Consider the following 13,929-nt stretch of genomic DNA (forward strand, 5'->3'; position numbering starts at 1 on the left):
AAGATGTGACCAAACCTAATCTTTATTGCCTACCTGTTGCTGCAAAATGTCCTTTTCCTCTGCACAAGGCCTTAAGACAGGAGGGCAGTCCAACCTTCCTCTCTGATTCAGAGGATATGGCAAGCATTAGCTATACAGATTTTTTTCATTTCATTTATTACAGGAACAACTTTTTCTGTTGGAAAAGGTGCCATTAAGTGTTCCTCTCATGCTTTTTCTATAAGATAGAGATCAAGACAGCAGCTGCTGCAAGACTCAGTTGAATATAGATGATGAGTTAAGTGGCTTCCTTCTTCATTTTCACTTAAGGCTGTATATGAATTCTTTTGTTTTCACGACCACTGGCCACTTTTGGTCTTCTGTTAAGGCTTCTTTGCATATTTATACACACATTATTAAAAATAGCTCTTTCGTTTACAGTTGTTCTTCTCTCTTTCCAGTCATTGTGTTGTGATCAAGAGCTGGAAACCAAATAGGGCTTTCTGGATCCTATTGACTGCAGACTGCCATGCTGGGTAACAGAAAACATCAGAGAATCAATTCTCTCTATCTCCAAAGAAAGCACCTTGATGCTAGATGGTCTGCTTTTGCTTTCATGCCTTGTGGCTTAAAGGCTTTTCATGACCAGGGATATGTGTTGATCAGATAAAGGAAAGTGACATTGATCACTAGTGCAATATTCCTATACTTTTTATACATTCTGGGCATAACATGAAGATCACCCTCCATCATTCAGAGGTCCAAGTAGCACTCATCTGTCTTCTGTCTTGCTCAGGATGCAACAGCACAGGTCAACACAGCAGCAATACACTGCACAATGGCGCAGTGACTGCAAAATGGCATTCGTGCTTTTAGACAATAATAGTACAAGCCTATGTTATACTCAGCGTCTTTTCCTGAGGGCTCTTTGTGACTGCCACCTGCTCAGCCTTTTTGTGTGATCAGCAGGATTACACCCTTACAGTGTAAAGAGGGTGCTTGCATCTTTCTGAAATTAATTTCTTGCCTACCACCCAAAGGAGCTTATCTTTGTTTAAGTCTTCTTAAAAAATATAATTGATCACTTTGTTACTTGTCCATTTCTTTCCTTATACCTATGTAGAACATCTTTATGGGTTTTTAATCTTTCTTATCTTTTAAGATAATAATTTGAAAATTTATGTTATATTTTTATCACATGGAACTATGCACCTAATATTTTAGCAGGTTGACTGAGACCGGGGGAGTTCTGCGTATAAGTACAGGTATATGCAAACATTCCAGAGCTTATGTGATTAAGTTTTCAAGTAGATCATAATTAGAGCCAATCTAAAATGACTGACTGAGGTTAAGGCAAAACAGAGACATAACCTGTCTGTTATATAATGCTTTTTTCCATAAATCTTGTTGCTTTTTATGCTAATCTAAAGGAATTTAAGAATGGATAGAAAAGATGAAATTCTCTTATCCCTGTAAAAAGTATGTCCATGTCTTTCTTGCACTGGAGTGCCCAGAAATGGACACAGCACTCCAGATATTGTTACTCCAAGCATCAGATAGAGGGGTAGGGTCACTTCTCTTGATATTCTGGTTGTACTTTGACTAATGTAAGCCAGGATGCTGTTGGTCTTCTTTCCCTTAGGGAAATACTTCTGATTTCCATTCAGCTTGTCCACCAGTGACTCCGGGCTTTTCTCTACACTGCTTTCTAGCCAGTCAGTTCAAAGCCTGTTCTTTCGTATGGGAATATTGCATCCCCTACACAGAACTTGGGTTTCCCTTCATTGAAGGTCATTAATGTTCCCCTCAGACCTTTTCTTCCAACCTGTTAAGGCCTCTCTGAGTAGCAGCCTGGCTCTCTGGTGTATTGATCACTCTTCCAGTTTGGTATCACCCACAAATTTGCAGAGGGTACCATTTGTTCCATAGTCCAGTTTGTTAGAGAAATTGGGCAGTACTAACTTTAATATCACCAGCTGAGGCTGGGGGATAGCTCTGGTGACAGACTGCCAGTTGGACCTTGTACCACTGATTCAGTCCTTTGAGTTCAGCTGTCCAGCCAATCTTCCACTCCCTGTATTATCCACTTATCCAGTCTCTCTCTCACCACTGTGGCCATAAGGATATTATGGAAGATGATGTCAAAGCACATGCTAAACTTAAGGTGAAGAGCATCCACAGCTCTCCCCTTACCCATAGTGTAAATAATGTCATTGTAGAAGGCAGTCAGGTTAATCAGGCATGATTTGCCCTCAGTAAGTTGATGCTAGCCATTCCCAATCATCTTCTTGTCTTTCATGTGCCTTCAAATGGCTTCCAGGATGGTTTGCTCCATAAACATACGGGGGTCTGATGTGAGGCTGGCTGGCCAGTAGTTGCCCAGATCTCTCCTTTTGCGTTTTTGATGTTTACCTTGTCCAGTCATCAGGAACCCTACCATGTCCTCATGACTTACCAAAGATTATAGAGCATGATCTCACTGAGGCATATATTACTGTATGATCTTCAGAGGTATCTCTTCTAGTCCCATAGACCTGTATAAGTTTGTTCTGCTTTGCACCATATCTCAGTTCCTAAACCTTTGGTTTGGGTAGTACTCAAATTGACCCAGGCTGCCAAAGTGAATAATAAAGATTCCAAGATTTGCCTGGTTTTGATTAATACCCTTAAAATAACATCATGTTCTTTTGATCATAGAGATCAAATGAAATCACAAAAAAAATGGAGGCAGATTTTAGAGGCACCTGTCTTCAAGGCAGTTTTTCAATGGCTTTATGATATAATTTGCCACCTTCAAAAAAAAACCCACCAGATTTGAATAGAAGCTTACCTTTTGAACAGTTGTGTTCACCTGTTTTATAAAAGAAGCTGCAATTTAGTTTTTCAGAAATATTCCTAACCCATGGCACATGTTCAGAGTTTCAGGCATTTAATAGCATTCAAAGCCAAATAAATCCTGTCTGCTCTCAGAAGTCTTTTTAAGAAAGTGACCGGGCTCCATTGCCACCTGGTATAGATTCTGCTTTCGTAATAAATACCCTAATTGAGAAATCATAGCTATAGCATGTTGGTAATGATTTTCGTTACTTCTTGTCTACAGACCCAGGGAGCGGATTCATGGGACATTGTTCCAGAATTGTCCACAGTGTAGAAACACAATGTAAGCTGTCCCAGACTGGGGGGATGTCCTTTTTGTTAGATCCCTGTTTCTGTCTGAGGTTTCTGGTGGGAATTTAATAAAGATGTAAATGTGGCCGCAAACATCACTTTAAATTCACAGTAAAGTCTAATAGGTTGAAGTGATGAGCTTTATCATAATTCGAAAGGAATCTAAATGGCAGTTGTATGACACTGCTTTGTGTCTTCCAGTTTTTATTCTGCTACCTCATCAGAACAAAAATTGTGGAAAAAAGTGTGAAATGGAAGAAAAAAAAAATAAGCTGAGGTTGCCTTTCACAGAAGAAAAAAAAAACCAAAACCAAACAAAAAAGTGGAAAATGGTCTGTAGGATCAATACCATCATGAAGATCTGATCACCATTTTGAACATCCATTCCATATAAGTATAGATTCTCCAGCATGAAATAAGTAATTTACTTCTGCTCTTTGAGACCTAAAACTTGTATTTGTCGTTCAAATATATACTAAAGTTTGATAGTGGTGAGTTGAAGTAATTCCTAATAGAAACACAGTGGTGACATGCTTCAGTTTATGTTGTATATAGACCTCAGCTATTCTATTTGATGTAGCTCATAATAGCTCTTTCCCACATTCTGCTGTACAAATTCGCTTTCTTTTACCAGTGTTTTCTCATGACCTTGAATTTAAGGAATTTCATTAATACATCTCGCCAATTATCCACGTTAGAGGTACTGTCAGATGTCCTCTTGCTTGCTTGGATCTTAATTTTCTTAGGGTTTGTCATGTATTAGAGTCACCAGGAAAGTTGAAGGGTATTTATCCTTTTTGGTTTGTGTTACTAAATCTCTGTGAAAATAAGAAAAGCTGGTTTGATTCACTCTATTTATACATAGAAATAACTCTTGTTCACTGAATGACCCTTACCCTATAGATCCAGTCATCCATGCCATGGGAAAAAAAAATTGTTGTGTCTATTCATTTTCACTGGATGTCATCCAGAAAGCAGAAATATTACTGCTTATGTTCATCTCGTGTTGATGAACTGCAATAAAGGACTCTTCATATGCCAAAGTTAATCTGCTAACGTAAGATTTACTGCTCTTTGCAGTGCCATGCCAAACTTCAGCACTTTTTCCTGTTTTTTAACCTTAACTGTTTTTACTCATGGCAAATCAACCTACCATTAAACTGTACCCTGATAGAAAAGTTTTAAATGACCTGAAACTTTTTTCCTTCTTTGAAACATAAAATCGTTTGATACATTGGCCTGTGAGGACACACATATTCACACACAAATGAAATGCTAACACTGTCATTTACAGAATTCTTCAAGCAGCAGTTTCAGCCTCTAAGTCTATGAAATAGGCCTTCACAGGGAAGTAAATGAAAATCAGAAGTATATTACTTAAACAGTTAGGTTCAGGTCCTGCAAGTCATTCCTAAGGTGAGCAAGAATTCCCCCTGAAAATAAGGAGTTGCAGACTCAGCTCCATTTGCAGAAAGCTGTTCCAGAAAACATGTCAATCCATTTGTTAGCTGTACTTGCTGGCAGATATATGCAAATATAACTGATTGCTTTTTCTGCATGATGTTATTACATAGCACACATGGCATAAAAAAGCGCTAAGATCTATCTAGTAGAGCATGTGTGAATATATATGAATGGCAGTTCTGTCCCATGCTGTTAGTATATGTGTGCCCCAACCCCTTGCTTTTGGTTTGTTCGTAAGTGCCAACAGCTTATTCCACAACCGATGTAGAGGTCTGTGCTAGTGCAAAACAAAACAAGAAAAACAGTTACACTTTTATTCTCTTATTTCAAAGCAGTGATGCCCCTCCAAAGAGCCAGTCTGAGTTCACCTTGAGGGCATTAGCAGAGGCTACTTTAAAATAAAATCTTTCAGTACTAGTCAATGGAAAGAGAAAGCCTTTTCTGTTCTGTGTAAATAATTTTTGATCAATGTACTGTTCTAAGGCAATTCCCGATTAGCATATCCTATAGCTTATTGTCAGACCCTGTCCACAGGGTACAATTGTGACACAGGCTGTGAATATTCAGCAATAGGAGTCTGTAAATCTGAGCAAGTAATGACAAAGCTTCTTTAGGGAAAGCCAGAATGAGGTGAGCTGAGCAGAATAATGGCAGTCTCGGGGGGCAGGGAAGTATTTTAATTTAATCAAAGACAGAGCAAATGAAAAAGATGCTATTAAAAGGACTTGCTCTCTGAAGTAAATACTTTTCAGATAAATGCACAGTTCAGACTGACACGCTAAATTGGCATCCTTACATCCACTCTATTCGCCGGATCAAAGCAAAGTTAGTCATTTCACTTGCCTTTTATCTACTTTATGGATGTGTGTGTAGGTATGTGTGTGTATGTATGTGTACAGTGTGCGCATGTGCACACGCAAGTAACAGAAAATAATGGCAATGAGGGAGGGTTTTTTGCTTTTTCTGTAATGAAGTTGAAGATTTTTTTTAATGTGGTGGTACCTAATAGCCATTGCCCACTGTTGTAAAAGCTTAGAAGTATTGCAGCTTTCTCTTGCCTGTGTTTGCCCAGCCACCCTTCTACATACTACAAGCACTGGGAAATTTCAATGACACAGCTTGGAATGGGTTCAGTGACCTCAATTATGCCCTCCCACCCACTCCAAACTCCTTTCAATTTGCAAAAAGCTTTAAGTGGACAAAACCCAGATGCCTTTTGCTTGTAGTTCAGTAAGAACAGATTGGGCATGTAGATTCTTGTCAAAGTGATATATGTAGTTCATTTTCCATTAACTCTTTCTTAACTAAGGATTTTAAATTCTCAGTTCCAAGTCTAGCACTCTGCTTTGCTTTCTACTGCTTTTTAAAGTTCATTATGCCTACAACATCATTTTAAGAAAATGAACCTTAAAAAGCCTCAGCTAGACATTGATACAAAACAGACAATGTTTGGTTCTGCTTTTAAAGGCAGAATCACTTTTTTTTTTTCTTTTTAAACTTGTTTCAGATGTAATAACCCATCCTATTGTCTAAGAGAGTTCAAAAGCACTAACTAAATATAATAAATAAAAACACCAGCTTGGGGGGCGGGGGGGAAGAAATTGTGACTTGTGGAAATGATTTACCAGTCAAAACCAGTACATGGGGCCTGATGACCTTGAGAGCTTGCTTCATTTGGCTTGCTTAAACTTAGATTGCTTTCGTAATGTTGTAATATTGCCCCAAAGTGTCGGTGCCTCTCCCCTCCCCCAGAACATTTCATTACACTCCCTTTCTCCCTCTCTCTCTCTCTCTTTCTCTTTCATTCTGCAGAAACATGTGCTGTCAATAATGGAGGCTGTGATCGGACTTGCAAGGATACCGCGACAGGGGTACGATGCAGTTGCCCAGTTGGATTTACCCTGCAGCCTGATGGGAAAACGTGTAAAGGTCAGCCTCTGTTTGCTTTGCAATGCATCATTTGCCTTCAGTGGTTCCAGTACAAGATGTAAATATTCAGTTATTTAATCAATACTTTTAAGTTAAGGCAATACTGGCATAGTGATTGCAATTGTGAGTTCATTAGCTTTCTCCTTACCTACTTTTTCTGTGTTTACCCATTTCAATCATTTTTTCTCTCTATTTATTAGAGGGTTTTATAACTGCAGAGAAATGAGATATAGAGGTCAAGCTGTTTCAAGATGACCAGAGATTTAGAGGAGCAACTCTGGCTACAAAAAGCCTCCAGTTTCAAAGGATAGTCTGCTACCCTTGTAAAACTTCTGTCATCTAATGGTGTCTGAATTTGTCTGTTCAAAAAAGCAAGTTACTATTCTCAACCAGTACTTTGTTACCTGCAGATAATCAACTGGTTACTATTAGGTCAAGCAAAGGATGCAGAGGTATTGCTCAGAAAAACCCAGACAATTGTCCATTTCTGTCACTTCAAAGTATAAGTAGCCAGCTGCAAAGGAAAACCAGAACAGCATTTACTACTGCACAGGTCTAAACAGTACACTGATGCTCAGATTTTACTGTTCCAAAGACAGCACAAAAGCCTTGTCATTTTATCCTTTATGAGTGTGTTAAAACTGAGGTCAGGGAAGAAAGAAAAGAGCATCTGATATCACTGTCAGCCTCTGTTCTCAGTTAAGGAGACAGGGACAGTTCTCAAATAATCCTGCAGAATCACACTTAGTGGCACATAAGTAGATTTGGATACATGCTAGTAGGACCAGGCCCTCCATCAACCATTTTCCCAGCTTCCTATGTATATCTTTTGAGCTCCATTGCAAGAGACATGGTGATGGACATCCAGGAGGACGTTGCATACATTGTTGTCACAAAGAATATAATTTTTTATCACTCAGTGACTTAGTCTAAGTTGACCTAACTTGCTAAGAAACTACTGGGACTTTTTTCCTTCAAATTAACCAGAAATGTCGGAATATTTTCAGTCCAGAGTTTGAAGTTGCTTAAAATAGTAAAACCCACAAAAATAAACAGAAAATGTGTGGTTTCCTCTTGCTCCAGGCTGAAAAATCCCAGCGCTTGGGCATGATCCTGTTAGTATTTATAGAAATAACAGTCCATTTGCCTGTTTATTTGAAAATAAAACATTTAAACTGCCATTGCACACAATGTTAATAGCTAAGGGTGAGCACACATCAAAAATCAGTCAGTTCAGTTCAAGCCACACAAAAATAAATCTTCATTTTTACAGACAGACAGGCTAAGCCATAGCAGACCAGTTACAGTGATTCCAAAGAGTGCTTAAAAAGAAGGCATTTTAATACTGTAACGTACACCTAGACTCGATCATAATGTTTATTATAGAAACTGCATCATTAAAAAAAAAAAAGATTGATTCTAAATTTAGACCTTTGGCCATAGAACTAATATGGAACAATATTTATATAATGATCAAGTCTATAATTAGTGCCACAGACAAAAAGAATATTCAGCTGATTCTCAAACCAACTGCCCTAGCTCTAAGCTCTTTCACATTTTTTTCTTTTCCTCTTTTTTATGAGAAGAAAATACAAGAAGCAGAATCTGTATTTTTATGATACTGCAGATTCTTTCTCGCTTTCTTAAAGTAAGCAGCAACTGGAAATTAACTTGCATGGTTTAACAAGTCAACCAGGCTGTTTCCTGTTAACCTTTGTTGACATTTTAGGAAATACTTATCATCATAAAATGGTAAAATATATGTTTTGCATTTAATTCAACTATAATTAATCATTTTTCTTTAATGTATTGCACTGTGAGATTTCTGGGCTAGATTCTGCTTCCCTGAAGCTAAAGTAACTTCCCATTTAAATCTGCGTACAAAGGACCGTGCACTTAAGCTGACCAGTGAAGCTTCTTCCGCAGCTTTCACAGACAGGCAGCTCTTAGTCCAGACTGCTCTCTAAGATTTACATCTTCTGAGTACAAAAGTGAGCATTTTGGTGGAATGAAATTGATGCCTTCTCTGCTCCTCATGCTTGTAGGTAAAGCCTGGAAAAGGCTGGGGTGGGAAAATCCAGTGTGTGCATATTCCTTGCTCTGAGTTCTATAGGAAACAAAAGAAAATAATTATCAGCTCAAGTTTTCTCCATTGCTTTTTTTTTCTTTACTGTCATTGATTTGACTGGTCTACAATTTCTTGTATATATAGTTCATTGTTGCCTCTGGCTGTAACATTACATCTGTGTGGTAAGAGCACTAGATTTATCTATTGGATGCCATTTAAAGCATCTTCAGGGATCATGCAGCTGTCACACTTTCTTGGGCAAAGTTTTCAAGTCCATCAAGTATCACAGGATCTCCAAGTGATGTTTTTCATAGCAGCATCGTTTTAAGGTTATATTTCTAAATACAGAAGAAAGATATGTCATTATTTATTAAAGGAAAGTAGAGAGACAGGGCATGTAAGAAAAGCTGAGACATAATTGATATATTAACCAAAAAATGCAATTGTGGGTTGACCAAAACAATTAACATGTTTAGGTTGAATATAGCAAATAATGTTGACCAAAAAGAATGTTTTTATTGGAAAGTCTATGATTTTTCAGTTCGTTTTGGCATCTTCCTCTCTAAGATGTTTTACATAGTGCAGCTACTATTTGAAATTATGTAGTTGCTTAGATTCAAGAGGCTTAAATATGACTCAAAAAAACATCTGAACTTTTAAGTACTCCAAGGTACACATTGCGTAATGTATTAATATGTAATTCTAGTTTACTTGTAGGTGACTTCCTCAGTAGCACAATTCTATCATACTGGTATTTTATGGAAATCTATTGCTACTTTTCTTCCTTATTTTTAGAAGTAATCAGGTAAATTGAAGACTATTTTGTTTTAAATCAAAGAAATAAATAGAAATAATTTTTTTTAATAACAGAAATTCTGTTAAAAAATCAGGACTAGTCTGGTTTGGGCATTGTATAAACATATAGTGGGAAAAGGAGTTTACTGTCCAAAATGTTCACAGTTTTTCATTTAGTAGTTTGAATTCCATTAACTGTTTAATATAGAAAAAGGCAGATATATGTACAAAAGGAAAGGCATTTTTTTTTAGAAAGAGTATACGTAAACATGCTTTATTTGCCAAATGACAGCAAATAAAGCCTATTAAATGTAACTAATTGTTCTACACTTTGTTTGCAATATTCATATTTTGTAGTTCTGTCATAAAAACTGGGATGGATTCAAATCACAGAGTACAGAACTGAGTCATTACTGAAGCTCTGGTATTTCTCCTGGCCTTTTCCCTATGTATCAAAGAGCAGAGGCTGCAGGAAAGCAATTTCCAAATCATGCAAGGGACCTACCTTCAGCAGTTTTGGATGTCAGCCTCATTCATAGGCTCAGTGGGAAACGAGAGTTTATTGTACCTTGAAGAATCAAGGTCCTTTTGTTCATATGGAGTGCAGTCTGGTTTATATCAAATGTCAATAAGATAGGAAAAAGTTATTGTGGAGAAAGTTTTTGCATGGAGTACGTACAGGTAGCTGCAGAGCCAATGGGAAGTCTACTGTAGCAAAATGATCGTTTTGGTTTCTGAAAGCTGAAAAAATCTTTTCTCTCTCTGATTCTTTCTCCCTTACATGTATTATTTACCTGATCTCATAGTGAAATAAGAGTGAAAATGCTGCCTGTGGTCTAGTTAGAGGGACCTTCAGGTGTATTAGTGGTGTCTGGGATAAAAATTCAAGCTTCTCCTGTTTTTTAGAAGACAGTCTCAAACTCAAGTCTTCCTTCCGCTGAGTTGGCGGACAGTGGACAATGCTCCTTTTTTTCCGTCAGCTTTCCTATCAACTTGGATCTGAATAAGCCAAACCACAGAAGCTTTTGTCAGCTAAGAGATGAGACATACCCCAGGCAGAAAGAGTTCCATCTAATTAATGCTATTTAATTTCTCCCACCATTGTAACTGGGTGATCCCAGCTTGGTGCTGAGTTCATTTGATGCTCTCAGTTGTTGTTCTACACATGACAAAACAGTGTTATTCATTTTCTTAAATACCTAACCAGTCATCCCACAGAAGTCAGCTAGTGCAGACAGAAGGGAAGCTAAAGGATTAAAAGACAGTGGGCTGGGATGTTTGTTGCTCATTGCCTCCTACCCGCTTTTTAATATCCCGTATATTGTGCCTATCAGGGGTTCTGTGGCCCCTAGCTCCCTTGCTTGTTTATTTCTATGCACCCTTCCTGCTGAGTACCCTTTTCATGAGTCCAGCTGTAATCTGCCCTCAGTGAGAAGCTTGATCATTTCAGCATTTTAATTGAATTAAATGCAACTTACATAGCTGATGAACCAGAAGACTCATATGCAGAAAACTTGTGGGGTTCAAGAGGAGTGAAGTCAGAATAGATTAGACTCAGCACAGATTCTGACAATTGTTTAAAACCAGCTGCCAAACTGGATCAAACAATGAAAGGCTGGTCTGCCCAAGGGCAGCTACAGAAGGATGGAAGACAAGCTGAGCAAGGCAGCATTCTTCTTCCAGGACTTAGAGCAGGGAAGAACTGGGAATAACTGCAAAAGACATCAGAGAGAGACAGGGGCTTTCTTTGTAGGTTCTCTTAAGAAGTGGATTAGAGCAAGAGGAAGGGCCACAGGCTTCTGGCATGGTGCAGACCGTGTGTCTGATGTGCTCCATCTCTGCCTCAGTGATTTAACAAACTGTCCCAGAATAATACAGCTTCCCAGCACTGTACACATAGAGCCAGAGGAACTGTGCAGGGTGCAGCACTTGCTGAACACCTGGGGCCAAATGGCAAAGCAAATACCAGTTTTAAGCAGGAGAAGGAGATGCATAACTGGATTTCTAAGGGTTATGGAGCAAAAGCCACATCTCAAATATGGCTTTTCTATAAGCATCTGTAAAGTGCCACCTAACTTCGCAGTGCCCCATAATTGTTTTGTAATAGCAAGGTGTGTATTATTTTGTATAGCTAACTTCCTATTTTGCATCATTTTCACAGGTAAGCTTGACAGTGGGATCTTGGGGTGTTAGGCACTCAGCTGCACTAGAATGACAGTGGTTTTATTAGCAATATGATGTTACATTGATAATCTGACACCAGCTGGGGTTAAATACAACAGTATTAATTCATGTGCACAAATAGATCTTTGCCAAGCCTAGCTGATCTCATGGACATATAATTAGGAAACAGAATGGTTCCTGCACATCTCCCTCTAGAGATGGTGCATTTTATCTGCTGTGCAACACTAAGAAAGCCCTTCTTAGCCCTCCAGCATATTGTTTAACTACAGCAGTGTTACGCTGGGGTTATGTGACTAGATGCTGTTTAGGCAAACATTTCTTCTTCCTGCTGTCTCATTGTCATGGTTACCCAGTAATGTGGTGTGCTCTCTATTTCCTTGAAACAGGCCCCCATCCTTTTGCATTCAGATGTAGCAAAGAAATGTGGCACTTACATGCTTAAATACTTGACTGTGCGGCAGTGGGAGCATCAGAAATGCCTTAGCTGTGAATGATTTGTCCAGTATCTGAACTCTGTAACCTTCCTTATCATTAAGCAATCCATAAAAGAACAGGAGCATAGAGAATAATGAACAATTTCAGTCAAAGGACTGAATCAGAGTTTATTGAAATGAAAGGGTATTTTTGCATTGCCTTTATTAGGTTGACATAGTAATTGCTCTTTTTATCCTTCTTAATTGCAGCCTATTTCAGCAGGAAAATGCATTTTAAATTGGTTTTGGATACAAAAAAGTGAAACCCTGAAAGTGAATGAAATTTTAAAAATGGAATTATTTCTGTAAGACTTTGTTTGTTACAGAATGAGTTTCAATGAAGGAAAATATGTCATGTTTTGTTAAACATTAAATGAAAGTTTTCATTAAATTAAATGTTTAAATACTTAACATCAGTTTAGTATGAGAATATAACTCAGATGTCAAAGGCTTTCCTCTCTTTTCATTCAGAACACACTAATCCTAAGTGAAAAGCTCACAATGAACAGTTTAGCTGGCCAATTTGGCTTCATTTCCTGGCTACAGAATATCTGTGAACAGTTATGATTTCCTCCATCATTCCATTAGCCCAAATTACTTAAAATTTGTTTTAGTTTTTTTTCTCTAAATTGGATTAAATTGACTAAAGCTTTTAGAATTGCATCTTGTCAGTCCCGATCAATTCATATGAAACTGAAAATGTTTCCTGTTTTCTTAGAAAGGAACACCAGAAGGAGTTGCAGGTTATTTTTGTTGTTTATTATTACCAAGATGCAGTTGTTAATCTGGTACATCAACTATGAGCTTGCTTGAGTTGTGATGCTACCTTTGTTTGACTGTGTTTGATTAGGTAGGTTTCAGAGTGCTGTATTTTTTTCACTGATTGCCTAAATGGAGAAGTTTTTGCAGTAGGAGTAATTACCTATAAAGAACTCAGGTTTTGTCTGATTAATATGATCAACTTGATTTTGTTTTACATGCCAGTAGAGTTTCCCAGTAAAATATATTCTTCTGCAAATGTATTTACAATATATTGTAAAATATATGTACAAGCCAAGCTTACACTGGGGCTGATAGAACTGTAGTGGCACATATGACCATACTTTTTCATATCATGTAGGTATCTCAGTGCCTTTAGGTTCAAGTCTGTAGGTTTGGAGAAGGTCTTCTGAACTAAAATTTGTCTCACCTAAGAGGCGAATTCAAGGCAGGCAGAAATGGATTCATGTGAATGAACTTCTTTATTTTTTGGCTTGGGCACTGCTCTAGTTTTCTTCTTTAGCTATAAAGAGACCTCCTTGAAGGTAGTCACCCAAGTACAAATTTTCCCTCAGTTAGGTTGCCACAGAAAATTCTTAAGGTTTCCATCTGAGACCGTCATTTTACGAAAGGCGTACATGACTTTTTTGTAAATGTGTAAGAACCATTAGAGAAGAGATCACTAAAATAACATGCTGAAAGGTCATCTAAGTTCCCTGCTGAAGTGTATAGCTTCCATTTGAAGGTGCACAGACACAGAATTTAGATATTTAGCTTCTGCATAACTTTGAGGAACATATTGCATTTAGAATCACTAAGATACTGTGCTGTAAAGCTGGAATAATGTTCCCTCTTGAATTCATTCACATACATCAGCATTTTAAATTAGAAGGAATTTAAATCATCTCCTCAAGAGTTTAAACTTCTAGAGGTCACTTACAGAGGCAAATCTCTTCATAACTGCCTGACTACTCCTACTTGAGATCTGCAGTCTTGCTTTCTGTGAATCTCCTATTACCATTATCCTTTAGTGTATCTGTGATACTTTCTACAGTGAAAGGAATATTGGTGCCTACTTTACGTTACACAGCATTAGTGTCAACAGGTATT

At 37.9% G+C, this 13,929-nt stretch overlaps 1 protein-coding gene across 4 annotated transcripts in view; it reads left to right on the forward strand.

Moving 5' to 3' along the window:
- The window catches only part of SCUBE1 (signal peptide, CUB domain and EGF like domain containing 1), a 213,101-nt gene that overhangs the window by 127,759 nt on the left and 71,413 nt on the right, over nt 1-13,929 (forward strand). For all 4 annotated transcript variants that reach the window (XM_065673120.1, XM_065673131.1, XM_065673139.1 and 1 more), the window contains one exon: nt 6,424-6,540. In XM_065673120.1, the coding sequence (XP_065529192.1) occupies nt 6,424-6,540 (117 nt within the window). The remainder of the gene's footprint in view (nt 1-6,423; nt 6,541-13,929) is intronic.

This window comes from Lathamus discolor, chromosome 1 (assembly GCF_037157495.1).
Source record: "Lathamus discolor isolate bLatDis1 chromosome 1, bLatDis1.hap1, whole genome shotgun sequence".
Taxonomy (NCBI): domain Eukaryota; kingdom Metazoa; phylum Chordata; class Aves; order Psittaciformes; family Psittacidae; genus Lathamus; species Lathamus discolor.